Genomic DNA, 18267 nt, shown 5'->3' with positions numbered 1-18267 from the left:
TTCAAAAGCATTAGCCACATCTTCATGACTAGTTACCAATTTATCATCTATTTTTAATGAGAATTCTTGGTGGCTATTTCTGACTTTTCCACTTTCTCTACCAATGATGTTCCAAGTCATCTTTATCTTGTCAGGGGCATTTTTTATTAAATCACTTAAATGTAAAGATTTTGCCGCTAAACAAACTTTTCTAAATAGTTTTGAATAGTTCCTGACATATTGATGAAATGTTTCATCATTATTATAAGCTTTTTCAGAGTACAGATCATATAACTTTTTTCTACTTTTGTACACTCCGGTGGTGGCCCACTCGCTGAACACTGTTTTGTTTTTTAATGTTACAGTTTTAGGAATAAATACATCAGTAAAGACCAAATTAATTCTCTCAAACATATTCTGGTATGACAAATTTGGGTTTTTGTTATAAATAATTTCTGAATGTTCTTGCTTAATATTATTTCTAAACTTCTCAATTCGTTTTTTATTAATAGGAACAATCACAAGAGTATTTTTATCTTTAGAATTCATATTAGATTCAAAAGACACAAATTGTCCACTATGGTCTGATGTTAACTGATTAATAATTTTTTTGTTAATCGGTGTTACATTTGTAAATATGTTATCTAAACATGTTGCCGATGTGGTTGTTGTCCTAGTAGGCTCTAAAAATAAGTTTGGGAGGTTATATGACTTTAACAGTGTTCTGAATCTAATAGTGGCATTTGTGTTTTCTAAAAGATTAATATTAAAATCACCACATACAAAAATTTGTTTATTAGAGACAGAAAGCTTTAGCAATACATTTTCCAAAAATTTTTCAAAAGAATCATATAACGCATCAGGAGGTCTGTAGACGCAGACAACAATGAGGTGCTCAAGCTCAACACAGGAAATTTCAATAATTCTCTCAACAGAGAGGGCCACTACATCCTTTCGTTCCTTACATTTCAAACATTTACTAACGAGAATCAGTGAGCCACCGCGAATAGCGTTCTCTCTGCAGAAGGAACTTGACAACTGGTGATCATTAAAATTAAACAATAATTCATAGTTTCTAAACCAGTGCTCAGTGACACAGAATACATTAATATTATGCATATTTAAAAACATTTCAATTTCTAGCTCTTTACCCATCATCCCTTGTAAATTTTGATGCACCAAATTGAATATGTTAATAATTGAAACGTTAACGTCTTTTGATGGGTATAATCTAGTTGTTGTATTAATAGATTTGTGTGTATCATGTGGATTTCAAAAGGGTTTACAGGGCAACCTTGACACCGTACATCACCACCTTGAGACAGTACAGCCTGCTCTACAGATCTAACGTATTTCCCTTTCGTTAACAGATTTTTTCATAGTTTAGTTTCGAATAGTACGTTCCGAATGGAACGTATAGTTTTCCATTGAATATGATAAAATTAAATATGTATAAATGAATTTTATTTACTACTAGCTGAGTCCCGCGATGCTACCCGCGGCTATTGTCGTACCGCGGGTGACGCCGCGGGGCGAAGCTAGTCTAAAAAAAGTAGCCTAAGTTACTCCTTGGTGACGGTAGACCGCGTTCCCGCGACCGCTCCGGGGGAAGATGTAACGCGGCGCCGTCAAGGCGGGCTCTCGGCCCGCTGACCGAGGGGACCGGTGGTCGTGATGCTGGCGGCAGCCGGTCCGGTGTCTGTGGGACGGCGGGATGGATATAATGTGCTCTGCGTCAACCCTGTCCCGCCGTCTCCATAAGCCCCGACTGGGCTCCAACCCGGTCCGAGGTAGAGCGCCGGTTGTGAGGGGCAGGAGTTTTTAGTGAGGTTCAACTGCCACATACCCCACCTGCCGCGCGGGTGGGGATCCGGCTATTTTCTCCTGTGGAAAAAAAGTTATTCCTTCCCAGGATAGAACCAGGGAGAACTAGGAGGGGTGACAACGGTCAACCACTCCAAGGACGCCTGCCTAACAAAGTCGTCGACAAAAACGATTTGAAGTCAGCCATAATGATCGCCGTCACGATGTGCTAGTTCGATCCTGGTGCTGGTCTATGAGTCTTTGAAGCATAACATCACAGGATCCTAAAAAGGACTCACTATATCTGTTTGAAAGATACCCATAGGACCCCTTATCTGCCACCTGGAGAGCGTCTGATTGTAGTCAAGCATTCCCTGGTTCAGCAAACTACCCCAGGACTTCCGTATTATGAGTGCCACACCATCATCATTGAGACATATCAGCCATATTATGAAGCGCCAAAAATTCTTCGGGCATAGTAACCGATTTTAAGGCTTAGACAGCTGATATTTTAATGTAACCGTGATATCAACGATGATAGCGGAGTCAAGACCTCGGGTTAATGACACGTGGACCGGTGGAATTCTGAACAAAAATGAAATGTGCTCATAATTTACAATACCACTAGTTAAATACATACATTTAATACATATGTGTAATGTCACAGTCACACATACAACAGTCACAAGAAACTAAATCTATACTAATATATAAATCTACAGTGGTTTTTACGGATGTTCCGTTAAAACTACTGAACCATGCATCCGATTGACTTGAATTTTGAAATTCGTGTAGAAAATACATGTACTTAATGGATAGGCTAATATTTATAGGGAGAGATGGCGCAACATCGTGAGACGCATCAAGTCTGCCCCTTCCAACTCTACATGACGATCACGACCACTCTGTCAAGAGTGACACGACTGAGAAGAAGAAGAAGAATATTTATATGAGTGTTGGACTCCCTAATGATAATGACAATAAATAATAATGTTAATTAAATTCCCAGCGAAGCGGGCGTGTACGTACGGCTAGTATTTCCTAAGGATGTCGGTAAATTCCTGTGCTGCTCCCATATTAGTGGTTGTCGAGTTTTTTGTCTCATCTAATAACGAAGCCAATTTGACTTGCATGGAATCAATAGCTAAACGACGAAATATAATGATACCTACTTTATTTCAAATAACAAATTTGCGAATTCAAACTATGTAACTTGCACACGGCAGCTTTCATTTAAAATTAATTGTATAATAGCTCCCACTTATTTAACTGAATTGTTAATTACAAGTTAAATGCCAACTTATGAAGTCGATTAGAAGTTAAATGAAAATGAACCAGTTAATCTTTGAACGTGGTAAGTTAACACACTTCTTTAGTGTCTTCTTCATGAAATTTGTTGTACCATTATTTGGGAAGAAATTTCGGGATACAGAATATTGCAAAGGACTATTGATGTTGTGTTTACTATAATCAAAAGGCTAAGTGATGAATCTAATTAGAATTATATAATAATGTATGTGTATATTCTAAATAAAAGGTGTAAAAGAAATGATTGAATGCCGCCCTTATATAAAAGCATATTTGGACCTGTCGGATTCTTCGATTCCGTAATGATCTTGAATTTCTCTTGAAGGCTTTGTATCATAGCATAGTTCTTCACTAGCTTATGAAAATATTCAAAACTGATATCCTTCATTTCATCCTAGATCCATCATGAAGTTAGTCTTCGATAACTTCATCTCCGCTTTGAAGGTCACTCTGAACTGGAGTCGATATATTGGCATCTTCATCCCTGATGAACTTACAGGGAGACGGCAAAAATTATTAGTTCAGGCATACTCTGTGTTCATGTATTATTTATTTATTGGTAAGCAATTTAAATTAATAATAAATGGGATTAAGTTTTATGAGACACAAGTGGGCATTTTGGTATTATGACGTCTTATTTACTTTTTAAATATCTGTATCTAAATCCTAAGGGTCTGTCATTTGTTGAAATAATGACAATCATATTTTGTTGAATCTATAACAATCGTATTTGTATATAATCATGTCTAACATTTTATCACATCTCCAAAATTACTGAAGCAAAATATGGTAGTAGTATTCCAATGGATTGGAAATCCTCGAGCTCATTTTTTTTTTATTTACATGGGCGTATAAAGAAAATTAATTTAATTCTAATCTATGGATAAATAAACATAGTCCGATAATTTTAAATCACCTTTAAAATTAGACGAAATATAGAATAAAGAATAAAATAAATCATTGTCAATATCAATTTCTATTAAGAACTGAAGCGTAGCATTAATAACATATATCGGGTACCGGGTGTATACATGAAGCTTTGGATATCCCGAAAAACGCAGTAGTTGAAGGCAAAATAGAATTAAAAAAAAAACTTACATGGGTGGACGAGCTCACAGCGCACCTGGTGTTAAGTGGTTACTGGAGCCCATAGACTTCTACAACGTAAATACGCCATCCACCTTGAGATATAAGTTCTAAGGTCTCAAGTATAGTTACAACGGCTTCCCCACCCTTCAAACCGAAACGCATTACTGCTTCACGGCAGAAATAGGCAGGGTGTTGGTACCTACCCGCGCGGACTCACAAGAGGTCCTACCACCAGTAATTACGCAAATTATAACTTTTATTTATTTTATTATAATTTTTTAAAACGCAAAATATCATCATTTACCTCTCCAGGCTCAGACCATTTAGTAGCAGCCTGCATCAAGCATGCCTCTAAGACCTTCTTTAACTTCTCCGTGTATAGTATTGCTTAAAATTCCTTTTACCGTACATATTTCTCGCAGGGTTCTTCATCACCACTCAAATAATATCATTTATATTAGTATGGGGCGATTTAAACTTAATGACTGACGTGGGACTCGTGCTAGGAACGAACCTAGCATTGTCAGCCAAAATTGCCGTGTTCTTTTTCAAACGAGAAGATCTCGCAAATATTCTTAAGAAAAATGACGACACCCTAAGGTCTGAGACCAGAGCGGAAGGAAAGAAGATTATTTCCGAGTAAGTACATATTTATAAAAACACGTGTGGCACTCGGGGATTGCCGCTGTAAAGCTATTGCATAGCATTTTTATCAACTTATGCATTTATAATAAGACAATAATAATTTAATACTAAAACAATAATAAAATAAGACCACGCTATATTTATAAACATTAACAAAAGCAAAACATTAACTGTCCCCTTCACACTCTTAAGCTAGACCGCGCGAGAGAGAGATGGGGAGTTTTCATGATGCGCATGCAGTGCGACGTCAAGCCGCGCGCTCATTCACAAACACTACACAAGCGTAGCGTGTGTATGTGTTGAACACAAGCTACATGGTAGGTGGAGTGGGGGGTGTTAGGTTTTATTGTCGTTACGGAATTTCTTGATTCGGTCGCAGCGCTCAAAGTCCGCGATAAAAGCTATGTATATATAAATATGTACTATATCGCGTGAGCGTGCTCAGCGGCTGATATCCTTTCTGATAAAGGATTAACAAACCAATTAGAAATTGCATTTCCTCAAAATCAGCTTACCGTTTTGGGGCTGAAAACATAACAGCTCCCTGTTACAGAGCTTAATTAATATTAATATATTTTTTCTTCAACATAAATCATGAACGTATACGTTCATCTGCAGATTAAACTCTCTACCAGTGAAGACTACATAAAAAATCCGTTCGTCTATGCGGTCGCCTTTAATCACGAGATCGGCAATGGATCTTGCTAACGATGAGGGCCAAGCTCTTGCACTTGCAATGCACTTTATAGAATAGTTTGTTACATCAAAATTAAGTTTTATATTAATACCAAAATATTCTTTTCTTTTAAGAATCGATCGAGAAACAAATGCGTTCATGAAAGTATTTTTTTGTTTTGGAGTCGGTACTGTCATTGCCTGGTTCTTAAGCACACCAAAAGGAGAACTGCACATGATTACTTGGTATGAGTATAAGTATATGTTTCGTTTTAATTATCTTATTTGTTGGTGGTAAGACTGGTAGGTATTTTTGGTGGTAGAACCTCTTGTGAGTCCGCGCGGGTGGGTACTACAACCCTGCCTATTTCTGCCGTTGTAACTATACTTGAGACCCTAGAACTTATATCTCAAGGTGTGTGGCGCATTTACGTTGTGGATGTCTTTGGGTTCCAGTAACCACTTAACACCAGGTGGGCTGTGAGCTCATTCACCCATCTAAGCAAGAAAAAATATCTTATGTCGAACTAAATATGTAAACTCCCATAGAAATCACAACAGAAATGATACCACCCACCTTGAGACACGAATTCGAAGTCTTAACTATGGAGAACAGCTGCTAAACCCTTCGTTCTGGAAGTGAAGACTGTGTAGTGACAGAAATTAGCAAGATGGTATTATCGACCCGTACGGACTCACAATACTCTAGTCAAAGCTTTGATTCCATGCTTCTAGCTAAGCAGCCGCATCCACATTGTGATGTACTTATATTGGTCACGCTAGCAAAGATGATTAGATCAGGTGCCATAATAGATTAATCTTAAAAAAATAATTACAATGTACTATGTATGTGTATGTGCTACAGTGTAATGTGTAAAATAGTACAATGCGGTTCCATTTATTTCTTTATTTTAGGTATCCATTCGACTTTAAGAGGTCACCAGCATACGAAATCATTATGATTCACCAGGCATATTTCACGTATTGATTTCTTTTCTTACCTACCCCCTGGTAGCGAGTCGGAATTTCTCGTCGAACCCATTGCTTGCGACAAAGGGTCTTACGAGTAAACTAAGCCATAGACCAAGGCCCACTGAGTTTCTCGCCGGATCTTCTCAGTGGGTCGCGTTTCCGATCCGGTCTTAGATTCTGCGAAACACTGCTCTTGCTGGGCCACTGTTGGCCAATGGCATAGACTTTGTTAATTTTTTTATATATTGTCAAGACTATAGCTGTTGCCGTCATAGCATCACTGCTAATAACAGTGGACATAATAATGCTGTCCATGATCGCTGTTTGTCGCTGCAGAGTGAAGTTAGTGGGACTATCCTTGCAAACGATCTGCGATGATTTGCCGTGTAATGTCAAGGTAAGATTGTATAATTCTTGTTTGGACAAATTTCGAGTCCCCTATAATAAGACAGAGAAAATTCATAACATTACCCCATTTTTACATTAACAGATACATTTTTTTTTTTATCAAAAATGAAGTATACAGGTATTTTGTTACAAGCAATGATAAGGTATTCTACTAATTAGAAGGGGATTAAAACGTTATCATTTTTCAAATGGCCTCCGAATAAAACTGGATTACTTTTGTTCGCTCTTCGGGCGCTGGTTGTGGTGAGAGATGGGGTGCTATTGGAGCAGCTAGCCGTAAAATATTCGTTTATTTACTATGTATCAGTGGACAAACGTTAATATTATTACACAATATGTTTCAGAATAAACTGACATCAGATGAAGAGGTAATCGTCGCGAAACGTATCCGCGAATACATCATCGAGCACCAAGCTATATTAGACTGTATTTCTGAACTGCAAAACCATTTTTCGCCTGCATTATTAGTTCAACTTTTGACATCAGTAGTGATCATTTGCGTAACTGCATACCAATTGGCTGTGGTAAGAAGGAATAATTAATGGAAAATCATTCCTTTTGCTCTGTTTTTTTTAATTATTTTTTTAATGCTTACATGGCTGACGAACTCACAGCCTACCTGGTGTTAAATGGTTACCGCAGCATTTAAATATCTATAACCTAAATGCCGCCACCCATCTTGAGATATGAGTTCTAATGTCTTAGTTTTTAAAGTACAACGGCTGCCCCACCCTTCAACCCGAAACGCATTACTGCTTCACGGCAGAAAAAGGCAGGCTGGTGGTACCTACCCGAGCGGACTCACAATACGTCCTACCACTAGTTATTACGCAAATTATAATCTTGCGGGTTCCATTTATCTTAAACGATTTTATTCCTTCACCTTGGAAGTTAGTCGCGAACATTTGTTAAGTACGTATTTCATTACAAAAATTGGTACGTGTCTGCGGAATTCGAACGCCGTTGCATCGCTAGATACGAATGCACCGGACGTCTTATCCTTTAGGCCACGACGACTTCTGATCACTACAGATCGGTACTTTATGAATTTGTGGAGTAGAGATTTGCTCAAAACAACTTTCGAAGTAGCAGGGATATGAGCGACATGGAAGGCGCCACATCTTGTAACACCGATGCACATGTTCTTCGTCGGCATCAGCAACAAATACCTACCCTCAAGGTAAAGGACGATCCAAGCGTTTCAACAGAATACACGAAAAGCTGGGCTGCAGCCGCTGCAGTAAGCAAACTACGTTTCTAAGCGATGGTGTTTAACGTGATCTACGTTGTTGATACTAGATCCACGTTTGGGCCTGATATTCCCATTGTAAGACATTCTGTTTGACCGTGAAGGTCCACAATTTTAACCGGCCGCTTAATTCATACCACTCCTGGTACTTCGCTCAAACCCGCCCTACTGTAGAAAAAATACTACACCGCAATGGTCTTAGATAAAATATCAAAACCGTTTCAAAGTAGAGGATATTGGCAACTGAAATTGAATGTATCTTCAGTTCATCAGCCTTCAGTTCACTAGTTCACGATTAAAACAGATCTTTAACTTCCGCAATTTATCTTCATCCATAGAAGCTTACCGGACCAATTATCAAATAACACATTTCCAAACTAATCAAGCCACTAACCTACATGTAAACAAAAACAAACACAGATTCTGGAGGATATAAGCGAGTTGGTGACAAAAATGATTATGAGCATGTAGTTTCTTAATTCATTAGTTAATTTTCTTAATAGGCAGATGTTCATACTTCGCACCGCATAGTGAGTGGTCACTGATGCTTACGGACATCAACAATTATAGAAGCTAAACGTTGCCTAACGCTTATGGCGCTTTTCAAACATTGGTGGAAGAAGAACATAGCGTTTATGAAATACCGTGGGGGGAAATACATTCTAGATCCAGACGATATGTAGCAAAAAATACCTCAGGATGCGAATTATGGATGAGTATCGAGTTTCCGAGTGTTTGAAATAAACTCTACTCCGTTGGAGAGTGGCGCGACGATAAGTCGGTTCTGGTATAGTTAACTAGTTTTTTACAAAAAGATTTTTGTATTTACAGGAGAAATCTTCAGACTTGCTGCGAAAGTTCACCATGGCTTCCTTTCTATTTGCAATGTCCACTGAAATGTTCACGTTCGGCTATCAAGGGGGGCACCTGTCACATGATGTATGTAATCTGTTGCCTTGAATTCCCAGCGTTAACGACCGCTAGAATTGGAACGCTTAGGCAAACTTTAAAGTAAAGATATATAAATAAGAAATGAAAGGCGATTGTGACAGAGAAGTTGAGGAGTGCACGTTTGGGATGGTATGGACATGTGATGAAACGAAATGAAAATATGGTTGGTAAGAGAATGTTAACTATGAATGTGGAAGGATATAGAGGAAGAGGTAGACCTAAGAAGAAATGGATTGCGTGAAAGACGATATGAGTAAGAGGGGAGTGAGCGAAGAAATTGTATATGATAGAAGAGTATGGAAGAAGAAAACATGTTGCGCCGACCCCCAAGTGACTGGGAGAAGGGCAGGATAATGATGATATAAATAAGAAATAGAAAGAATTTAATTAAGAATAGAAAGAAACTATGAATACTTCCAGAATAATACCGGTCGACAGCGAAAATAAAATAAAAATGATGCGCACGAGAGAAAATGAGAGAGAGACAGAGAAAGAGAGATATAGAGAGAATAGTAGGGCGAGAAACTGCAAAAAATATGAACATGAATTCTTTAACAATATAATTTTGGTTTATTTCCGACGTATCGACAGCAGCATCGGTTCATGCCGCAATTGGTACCCTACTATTGACTTATAGTGACTAAAAGAACATATATTATTATGAATATTCTAGACTCAAAATTTTCCAAATACATATCGATAGAAAAAATCATCTATCATAGTTCTGGATCGTGTGGTTGGAATGTTTAGTTCGTTATTCATGCTTAAATCAAATTTCCCTTGTAATAGGGAATGCTGTGTTTATGAAACAACGACCTAGATCGCTTTCTCCCTCTCTCAACGGTCGAGTGGTTCGCGAGACGCTCTGCCTATTTTCTCACTCTCACTCTTCCTAAATAGTATCTTTTCTCTCTGGCCGTAACGAATCTGTCGCGAGTTAAATTTTACCAAGGCGCCTAAACAAGTTTTACGTCAACTACATTTCTGTTTTACGTCCCTTGCAGAGTATGGAGGTGGCAACGGCAGCGTATAGTTGTCCTTGGTACACGTTCCCCACATCGCTCAAACGATCACTGTTGGTGATCATGATACGCGCCCAGCAGCCGGCTTTACTCACAGCTGGAGGCTTCACGACCCTTTCACTAGAAACTTTTGTTACAGTAAGTTAGGAACCTCCACACGCACTATTTTCGTTTTGCAGTAGACGTTGTAGTCTTTTAAAGACAGCAAGAGCAACGGTCTGTTTTCAGTTCGGCAAGAGACCGTTGCGGCGTCGTTCTTAAAGACATTTCGTCTTTTCGCAATAAAAGTGTACAATTTCCAAATATATTCGAAATTGAGTTAATATGCGGAATCATTTGGTATGACCAGTGTTTTTCTAATAAATACTGTCAAAAGAGCGTAGTTTAACTAGTTTTAGTTTTTTTTGCATATCTATGTTTTGACTACTATTAACAAAATTAATACTTAATTTTATCTTACTTTAAAAGACAGTTAATGTAACTGGTAAAAAATAAAAAATAAACGTTGCAAATATGATTAATATTTAAAAATATCACATGCTAAACCTTTAAAACACTCTCCTGTAAAATTAATAAGTTTTGAGATTATACAGTTTTAATGCGAGAAGACGATTTCACGCATAACGTTCATAATAAAATTATACTAAGCATTTCAACGCTAAGCATTGATTACGTGAAGCCACGAATGCGTCTTTTTGTTTTAAGTGCACTGTTAGCGTGCTCATAACTTAACAGAATTGTGAGGAATAGAAATAGGCCGTGCACTAACTTGACCTGCAGTTCCCTTCGTAGAATGTGAGCTTCAGTTTTTGAGGGCCACAGCTTTTCGTCACCACTCGACAATTCTCGGAGACGGATGTGTTCGCGATGCTTGATGCAACTTTGAACGTGCGTAACTAATTTTAAAATGTTGTAAATTAATTAAGTAGTAAATACTACTGAAGAAAAATGAAGATATCTTTTTTATTCCTTTTTTGGCGGTAATTACACAGATTAAATACATAATGTCACAGATTAAATATACGACGGTCTCAAATAAAAATGTATTTTTTTACCATTTTCGTAACTAGATGGCGTTAACACAGAATAGGTACACTATTATATATTTTTTTTGGGTTTTTATGGCCTGGTAACTAAAACCATCATGTCTTATTTTAATTTATATTCTTATTTTTATGAAAAACATTATTATGGAGTAAAATGAAATGAAGATGATTAATTGGAGACATTAATCAACTGGGATGAAATTAAATGAAATGAAATGAGATGGTAAGAGATGAAATATAATCTCAGTAGAATGGTGGTCATTTACTGCGATTTTTTCAGTGGACTCTTTGGAAGATCCCGAGAAGTTACGTTCAACGGCTTTGTTTCATTCTCCCACATTTGTGCACTTTCACGGATATTAAACAGTTAATAAACCACCGTTATTACACATTTAAACCCGAAGAAACACTAAATAGACAAAATAAAACAAATCGCACAACTTCACTCCTCGCTTTCCCGCCAAAAATCCGTACCGTAAAATGGGGCGATTAGGGACAAATTCCAACTTTATGAGCAATTTTAAGGTAGTTGTTGATGTATATAATGCTATATCAGGATCAAAATGATTGAGTCTTGGGGGCATCTTTGTTGTCTAATTTAAAATTATGCAACTAGCATTCCAGTTTAAGCAAAAAATGCAAAAATAGGTGTAATCCCTATTTACCCGAAAATTGCGGTTAATTGGGACGAAATGAGAAATTTGCTAGGGTTGGCACTACTTTTATTTTTATATATAGTTTTAAATTATTATTATTTTTAGTTGCACCATCAAAGTGATCATCAATAAAAAAAAAATGAAAAACTGACAAAAGTACATGGCAGACATCACCTCAATTATAGGTGCAATCGACAGTGCTGATATTTCTATCTGGGTTAAGAGATTAGGTGTGTCGGTTATTCCATGGATTAATCAGATGAATACCCCCACTCTGAACAAATATTAAATATTTATTATTCAAATATTAAATATATTACTTAGACATTTTTGTCCACCTTGAGATTTCATTGATCTTGTTACATGTCTCTGCAAAATCGACTTACTGATATTAAATTGCTTATCTATTTCAACTAAAGACTTATTCCCAATTTCGCTTCGAATAAACCAGATTTTTACCAACAAATTTAAAAAATATTGTTATAACTACATAGACAACCCTACAAACCTGTACCTATTTATACTTAGGTCGTTTCCATTTCACGTATTCTTGTATGTATTCGTTGTTATTTGTACCTAAGACGTCCCCAATATCCCCAAAAATAACAGATTTTTACATGTATATATACCTTTAATATATATGCTGGTTCAAACACTAAATAACGTTTATAAATCATAGTCGTCTTCTATTATTATCAAATAAATAAAAAAGAGCAAAGTTTCTAGCACTAAAATAATTACCACCACAAGAAGTTAATTTGAAACGCGATTTTTTATAAGTTAGCAGCTATTATCATGCATATTCAGAGTTGTTTTGTGAACTTTCAACATTCTACTATTAAACTACAAAAAATGGAAGATTTTGCAACGAATATAAAACTTATATTGAGCGTCGAAAGATTTTCCCGGTTTTTTCCCGATTCGCCTCTCAATCCCTAATCGCCCCATTTTACCGGTACACTGTTACAACAGTCTCAACCATAGATATATTTTTTTTGGTACTATTTTTCCCTTATTAGGAAAGGCAAGGGGATCTACGCCCATACCGCTTTGTCTGTTCTATATAATTTTTGAAATAAATTTTCAAAAAAGCCGAAGCCAGGTCTTATATGATTTATATTATATCCTGAAATAAAAATTTCATTAAGGCCGAAGCCAAGTCCTTTATAATTTCTTCCTGAAATAATCAACCATAGATAAGAAATACACTTAGATCTCTACTTTGACAATTGCCATCCAAGTTCTACTCTCGTCGATTTTAATTATTTCGTGGATACATTTTGGTATACAAATTTATTCTAAATCTAAGGTCTGTTTTGTTTCTATAAAATATCACATGCAACATACGGCCTTTTTATCCATGTCTTTTTTTTGGCAATGCCGATTAACTTTTGATACCTATATTTACAGATAATGAAAGCATCATACAGTTTCTTCACCGTTCTTCAGGAAGCTACAGATTGAACTCACATTTTATGCCTGCCATTCACGCACGGACTAAATAGTTTCCAACCCACTGGGATATGACTTGTCCGTGCGACTCTTGGCAAGCATTCCTCAAACTGGCTACAGCTCGACACAGACTACGGCAATGAGGCCCACATTATCTTTAAAATATATATTTTTAATATTGAAATATAACTAAGTCGAGCTATTGTTGTCACTTTTCTATTATTCAAAATGCAATAAAAATAAAGTCGAGTATTAATCTACTATTAAATACACCGACAATTTAATATATGCTTTTAAAAACACTTCATGCTTCTTTATAAAATCACTTTTGAAATATCCATCAATTTGATTAATTTATTGTTCTTAATTAAAGAGATTGGAATTGCTGTAGTTAAGATATTAACCTGTAAAATATTAAATCGAAATTAAAGAAATACAGTTTTACTGCACACACTTATTTTATTATTTTTAAATTACCAAGAAGTTGCTCTAATCTAATATGTAAGTAGGAAACATGGTAGACATATTTTAGGAAACGCCTCTGCATTAAACTCTTTCAAACAGGATCCCGTCAGCTCGTCCGCCAGTCAAGGTGAATCTAAACAGCCTCTCGAGATCACCGGCAGATGGACGTGATTTGAAAGCATGTTTTTTATTGCCGTTGTAGGCGGAGGAGCATACGGCTCACCGGATGACGAGTGGTTACCGTCGCTCATGGGCTCGCATCAGCAAGGTCCGGGATAGAGCCAAGCCGCCGCCTACCATTTAATACTCTCCACAAGCCTCGTTTGAAGAAAAACAAATCATAGCGCTCGGAAGACACCGTGGAGGGGAGCTCATTCCAAAGCCGGATAGTACGTGACAAAAAAATCTTTAGAAACGCACTGTGGATGAACACAATGGCTTCAGGTAGTATCTGCCTCTGGCATTGCTGAAGTCCACGAGCAATGGTAACCACTCACCATCAGATGGGCTGTATGTTAGTCTGCCTACAAGAGTAATAAAAAAGTGGGCCGTAAGCTCGTTCTCCTCTCTAAGCAATAGAAAAAGCAAATCTACAGTGAAGGTACAAATAGGTAGGTTCGTGGTTCATATAGTACAGACTTAGGCCTTAAGCCTACAGTACTTACCTACTACTAAGCTGACAGTACTTTACGGTACTCGACGGATGAATTGTATTTAGAAAATAATAATTTAACTTGAAGAGAAAAAATGCGCAACTATTTGTTCTAAATCAGAAACCGAATTGTGAGCAAGTTTAGTGAGGGAATATGGCAACATATTGAAAAAAAAAACTGATGCTGTAAATAATCAGATGAAGGAACTAGCCAAAGAATTCAACAGTTTGTTTGTTTTTATTTACTTGAGCCTCGCAAAATGCAGTTTTGGACATCAGTTTATAAATATCTCCATTTACTGAATTTACCACAAAACAACTGTTGATTTCGGGCGGCCATTTTGTTGTAGTGTGCAGCTCGCCTAACCTTATATTTGTAACTGCACACACTAAAATATAACAGTATTACATGAATTGTCGACTTGAACAGTTCTCTTTTATTTCACCTACAACACTCCAATACATGGCGACCCTTAGCCAGCAGTTAAAATTTTGCAACATACATAAATTACGAGAGTAGCTGAATAAATTATGAACAAATACAATTATGAAGAATAGAAGTTTGTGAAGACGAAAAGAGGAAAGAAGATTTTCAAATTACAGAAGATTGATTTAGTAAAGCGATGAAAACAATATAAGAACACAGAAAAGGGTGTTGCTGCCGGGAGCCGGGAGAATGCTCAAGCCTTATGTTGAGAGGATATGCAGGGCGCCGGGAGATAAATTGTATGGGTCCGAGGTGGAGCAGCTAGGAGTCAGTTAGAGTCCAAAGCTGAGGAGTTCATTCACCCATGCTACGTAAGACGTCATGACCTACTTATACGTTGACAGTAAATACGTGCTTACTGCAATGTAAGTTTTTGCTCTGATATTGTAATAATTTTTTTTACGTTATTTTAATGTTCTATATTGTATGTTATTATTAAGTTCATGCGGAATTTCTTTATATTCAGTTTAAAGAAATTATGTCACAACAATTGCGAGATTTACATGCTAATTTAGAATATTTAAGAGAATATATAGTAAAACTTGGTCCAAATAGGCGTACAGAGGATTTAGGTTTTAAAAAACTAGAGGAAGCTCAAAAAGAATATAGTAAATTAGAGTGTATTTTGACTCATTTGAATCAAGAAATTCAGGATCAGAAATTAGATAAAAAATCTTGTGAGATTTTCCAAACATTAATTGATGAGATACGGCATAATTTTAAGAAAATAAAGAGTTTATTTTCATTGAGAGATAGTAGTAGTCAAACTAGTTCTAAAGATTTGATAGAATATTCTGATTGTACTACAAAAATGTCAGACTCATTTGATATTAAAACTGCAATTTCCCTGTTGCCGGTAATGAATGGCCAGGAGCAGGTGACAAATCAACTTATCGATGGTATTCTTCTTTATAGCTCGCTCATCAATGATGACAGTAAAAGTAAATTAATAGATTTCGTATTAAAAACACGTCTCTCACCTAGTGCAAAACTGCGCCTTAAAGCTAAGTATACTGACATCGAAAGTTTGGTAGGAGATATTCGCGTTTATTTGTTACCGAAAAAATCGGCTGTAGCATTACAAACCCAATTATTTAGAGTTACTCAAGGTCGTAGGACTATAGAAAAATTTGGTTCTGAGATTGAGGAGTTGTTCGTAAATCTCACGATTGCTCAGGCTAACGAGAAGCGCGATGCATATGAGGTATTGCGTCCCCTCAATGAGAAGACTGCAATTAAAAGGTTTAGCGATGGTTTGGCCGACAGAAGGCTCAGCACTATCATCGCCTCGCGACAATTTGCGTCCTTATCTGAAGCTATTACAGCTGCTGTAGACGAGCAATCTATGTCTTTCCACCCACAAGAGCAGGTTATGCAATTTAGAGCTAACCAAAATGTTAGACGCGGCGGAAACTACAGAGGTTTCCGAGGCCGAGGAGATAGCCATTTTTATAACAATAAGACAAATTATAATCGTAACTATAATTGTTATGAAAATACTACAGGTCAACGAACTTCACATATCGTAAATCGAGGTAAACACTCAGGCGATCAACGCCAGCGTCAGCATTTTCGCGGACGGCCGATGCATTATCAGCGTGTACAGCATAATACGCAAGAGTCCAATGTCCAAGACAACTTGCGCAACGATAACGCAAATAATTATGACAACTTAGAGTTTTTTCGTACCTAAACAGTGCACTCATTCGATTTTTAGTTATAGTAATTTTTGTGTAATTAAGTGTCAACTTAAAAATAGTAATATCGATCTTAATTTATTAATCGATAGTGGAGCTAGTTTATGTGTACTTAAGTATGAATGGTTGTCGCGACATAAGAATTTATTGAATTTAGTAAAACATGATAAGATAATTATAAAAGGAATTAGTGGTAATTTAGAGTCTATGGGATATATTTATTTAAATATTGTAATTGATCATGTGAATTTTCATCAGAAATTCTACATTTTTGAGCATTTATCTTGCGCCGCAGAAGGTATACTAGGTCAGGATTTTTTCGAGCGATATAACGCGGTATTAAATTACAAAGATGGTACAGTGACTTTAGAATCCCAAAACGAGTCTGTTAGTGTTAATGTTAATAAAAGTACGTTTACAATTCCACCCCGTTGCGAAGTCATCAAACACATCCCGACGTCACAAAACTGTGATTGCGTCATTTTGTCAAAGGAAATTTATAAAGGCGTGTACACAGCAGGTGTAATATCGAAGCCACATAATGGACTTATTCCTGTTAGGATATTGAATACAACGGATAGTTCGGTTAATGTAAACACTTCAGAATTAACTATTAGTTGTCTAGATAAATTTTATGTTTGTAAGTTTGATGACGATTGTTTGTCGGTTGATAGAGTTAGAACTTTGCTCACTACTTTGCAACTACAAACATATCTGAATAAAGAGGAGCAAAGAAGCATTGAGAACATATGTGCCAAGTATGCAGATGTTTTTCACTTACCAGGCGATACGCTCACAACAACTAATTTAATAGAGCATTCAATCCAACTTAAGGAAAACGCGTCTCCATCATATGTCAAGCCTTATCGATTGCCAAAAGCATTGAAAGGCGAGGTACAAAAACAAATAGATGAGATGATTAAAAATGATATTATAGAGGAATCTATTTCAAAGTGGTCAAGTCCTATTTTATTAGTACCTAAAAAGACAGATAGGACAGGAGAAAGGAAATGGAGACTTGTAGTAGATTATCGTCAACTTAATAATAGGATACAGGATGATAAGTTTCCGTTACCTAACATCACTGAGATCCTAGATTCGCTATCAAATAACATCTATTTTTCAAAATTAGATCTCAGTCAAGGTTATTATCAACTGTCATTAGACGAAAAATCTAGAAAATATACTGCATTCACAACAGACAAGCAGTATCAAATGAAACGATGTCCAATGGGATTAAAGACATCCCCAAGTGCCTTTGCACGTCTTATGACTATAGCAATGTCAGGGTTAAATTATAAATCATTTTTCCTCTACCAAGACGACTGTATTGTGGTAGGTAATTGTCTTGAAACGCACAACAAGAATCTCGTAAACATTTTGGAATGTTTACGAAAAGTAAATTTGAAATTAAATCCATTAAAATGTGAATTTTTGCGTAAGGAAATAGTTTATTTAGGTCACAAAATTACTTCAGAAGGTATATTTCCCGAACCATCAAAGGTGACATGCCTGCAAAAATACCCTGTACCACAGAATGTAGACGAAGTCAAGAGATTTGTTGCATTCGCTAACTATTATAGGCGCTTTATTCCAAAATTCGCAGAAATAGCTTATCCTTTGAATGCGTTATGTAAGAAAAACGTACCGTTTGTGTGGAGTGACGAATGCGAGAGAGCATTTTATAAGTTAAAAGAGATACTCATTAGTC

At 36.6% G+C, this 18267-nt stretch overlaps 1 protein-coding gene across 1 annotated transcript; it reads left to right on the top strand.

The window, feature by feature from the left end:
• The first annotated feature begins 6955 nt into the window (after positions 1 to 6955).
• On the top strand, positions 6956 to 13704 carry LOC101736522 (odorant receptor 49b). The gene is made up of 4 exons (XM_038012533.2): positions 6956 to 7403; positions 8960 to 9067; positions 10084 to 10239; positions 13214 to 13704. The coding sequence occupies exons 1-4, from the start codon at positions 7215 to 7217 to the stop codon at positions 13265 to 13267; spliced, it is 507 nt and encodes a 168-aa protein (XP_037868461.2). The 5' UTR covers positions 6956 to 7214; the 3' UTR covers positions 13268 to 13704.
• The last annotated feature ends 4563 nt before the right edge of the window (positions 13705 to 18267 follow it).

Source organism: Bombyx mori, chromosome 8 (genome assembly GCF_030269925.1).
Source record: "Bombyx mori chromosome 8, ASM3026992v2".
Taxonomy (NCBI): Eukaryota; Metazoa; Arthropoda; class Insecta; order Lepidoptera; family Bombycidae; genus Bombyx; species Bombyx mori.
Note: the sequence above shows the minus strand (reverse complement) of the source record. Positions and strands in the feature narration are given on the sequence as shown.

Excerpts from the sequence above, each read along its gene's own strand:
- LOC101736522 (XM_038012533.2), top strand. The coding sequence starts at position 7,215 with ATGTTTCAGAATAAACTGACATCAGATGAAGAGGTAATCGTCGCGAAA. Across the intron at positions 7,404-8,959 it reads CTGCATACCAATTGGCTGTG|GAGAAATCTTCAGACTTGCT; the intron begins GTAAGAAGGAAT and ends TTGTATTTACAG. Across the intron at positions 10,240-13,213 it reads CACTAGAAACTTTTGTTACA|ATAATGAAAGCATCATACAG; the intron begins GTAAGTTAGGAA and ends CTATATTTACAG.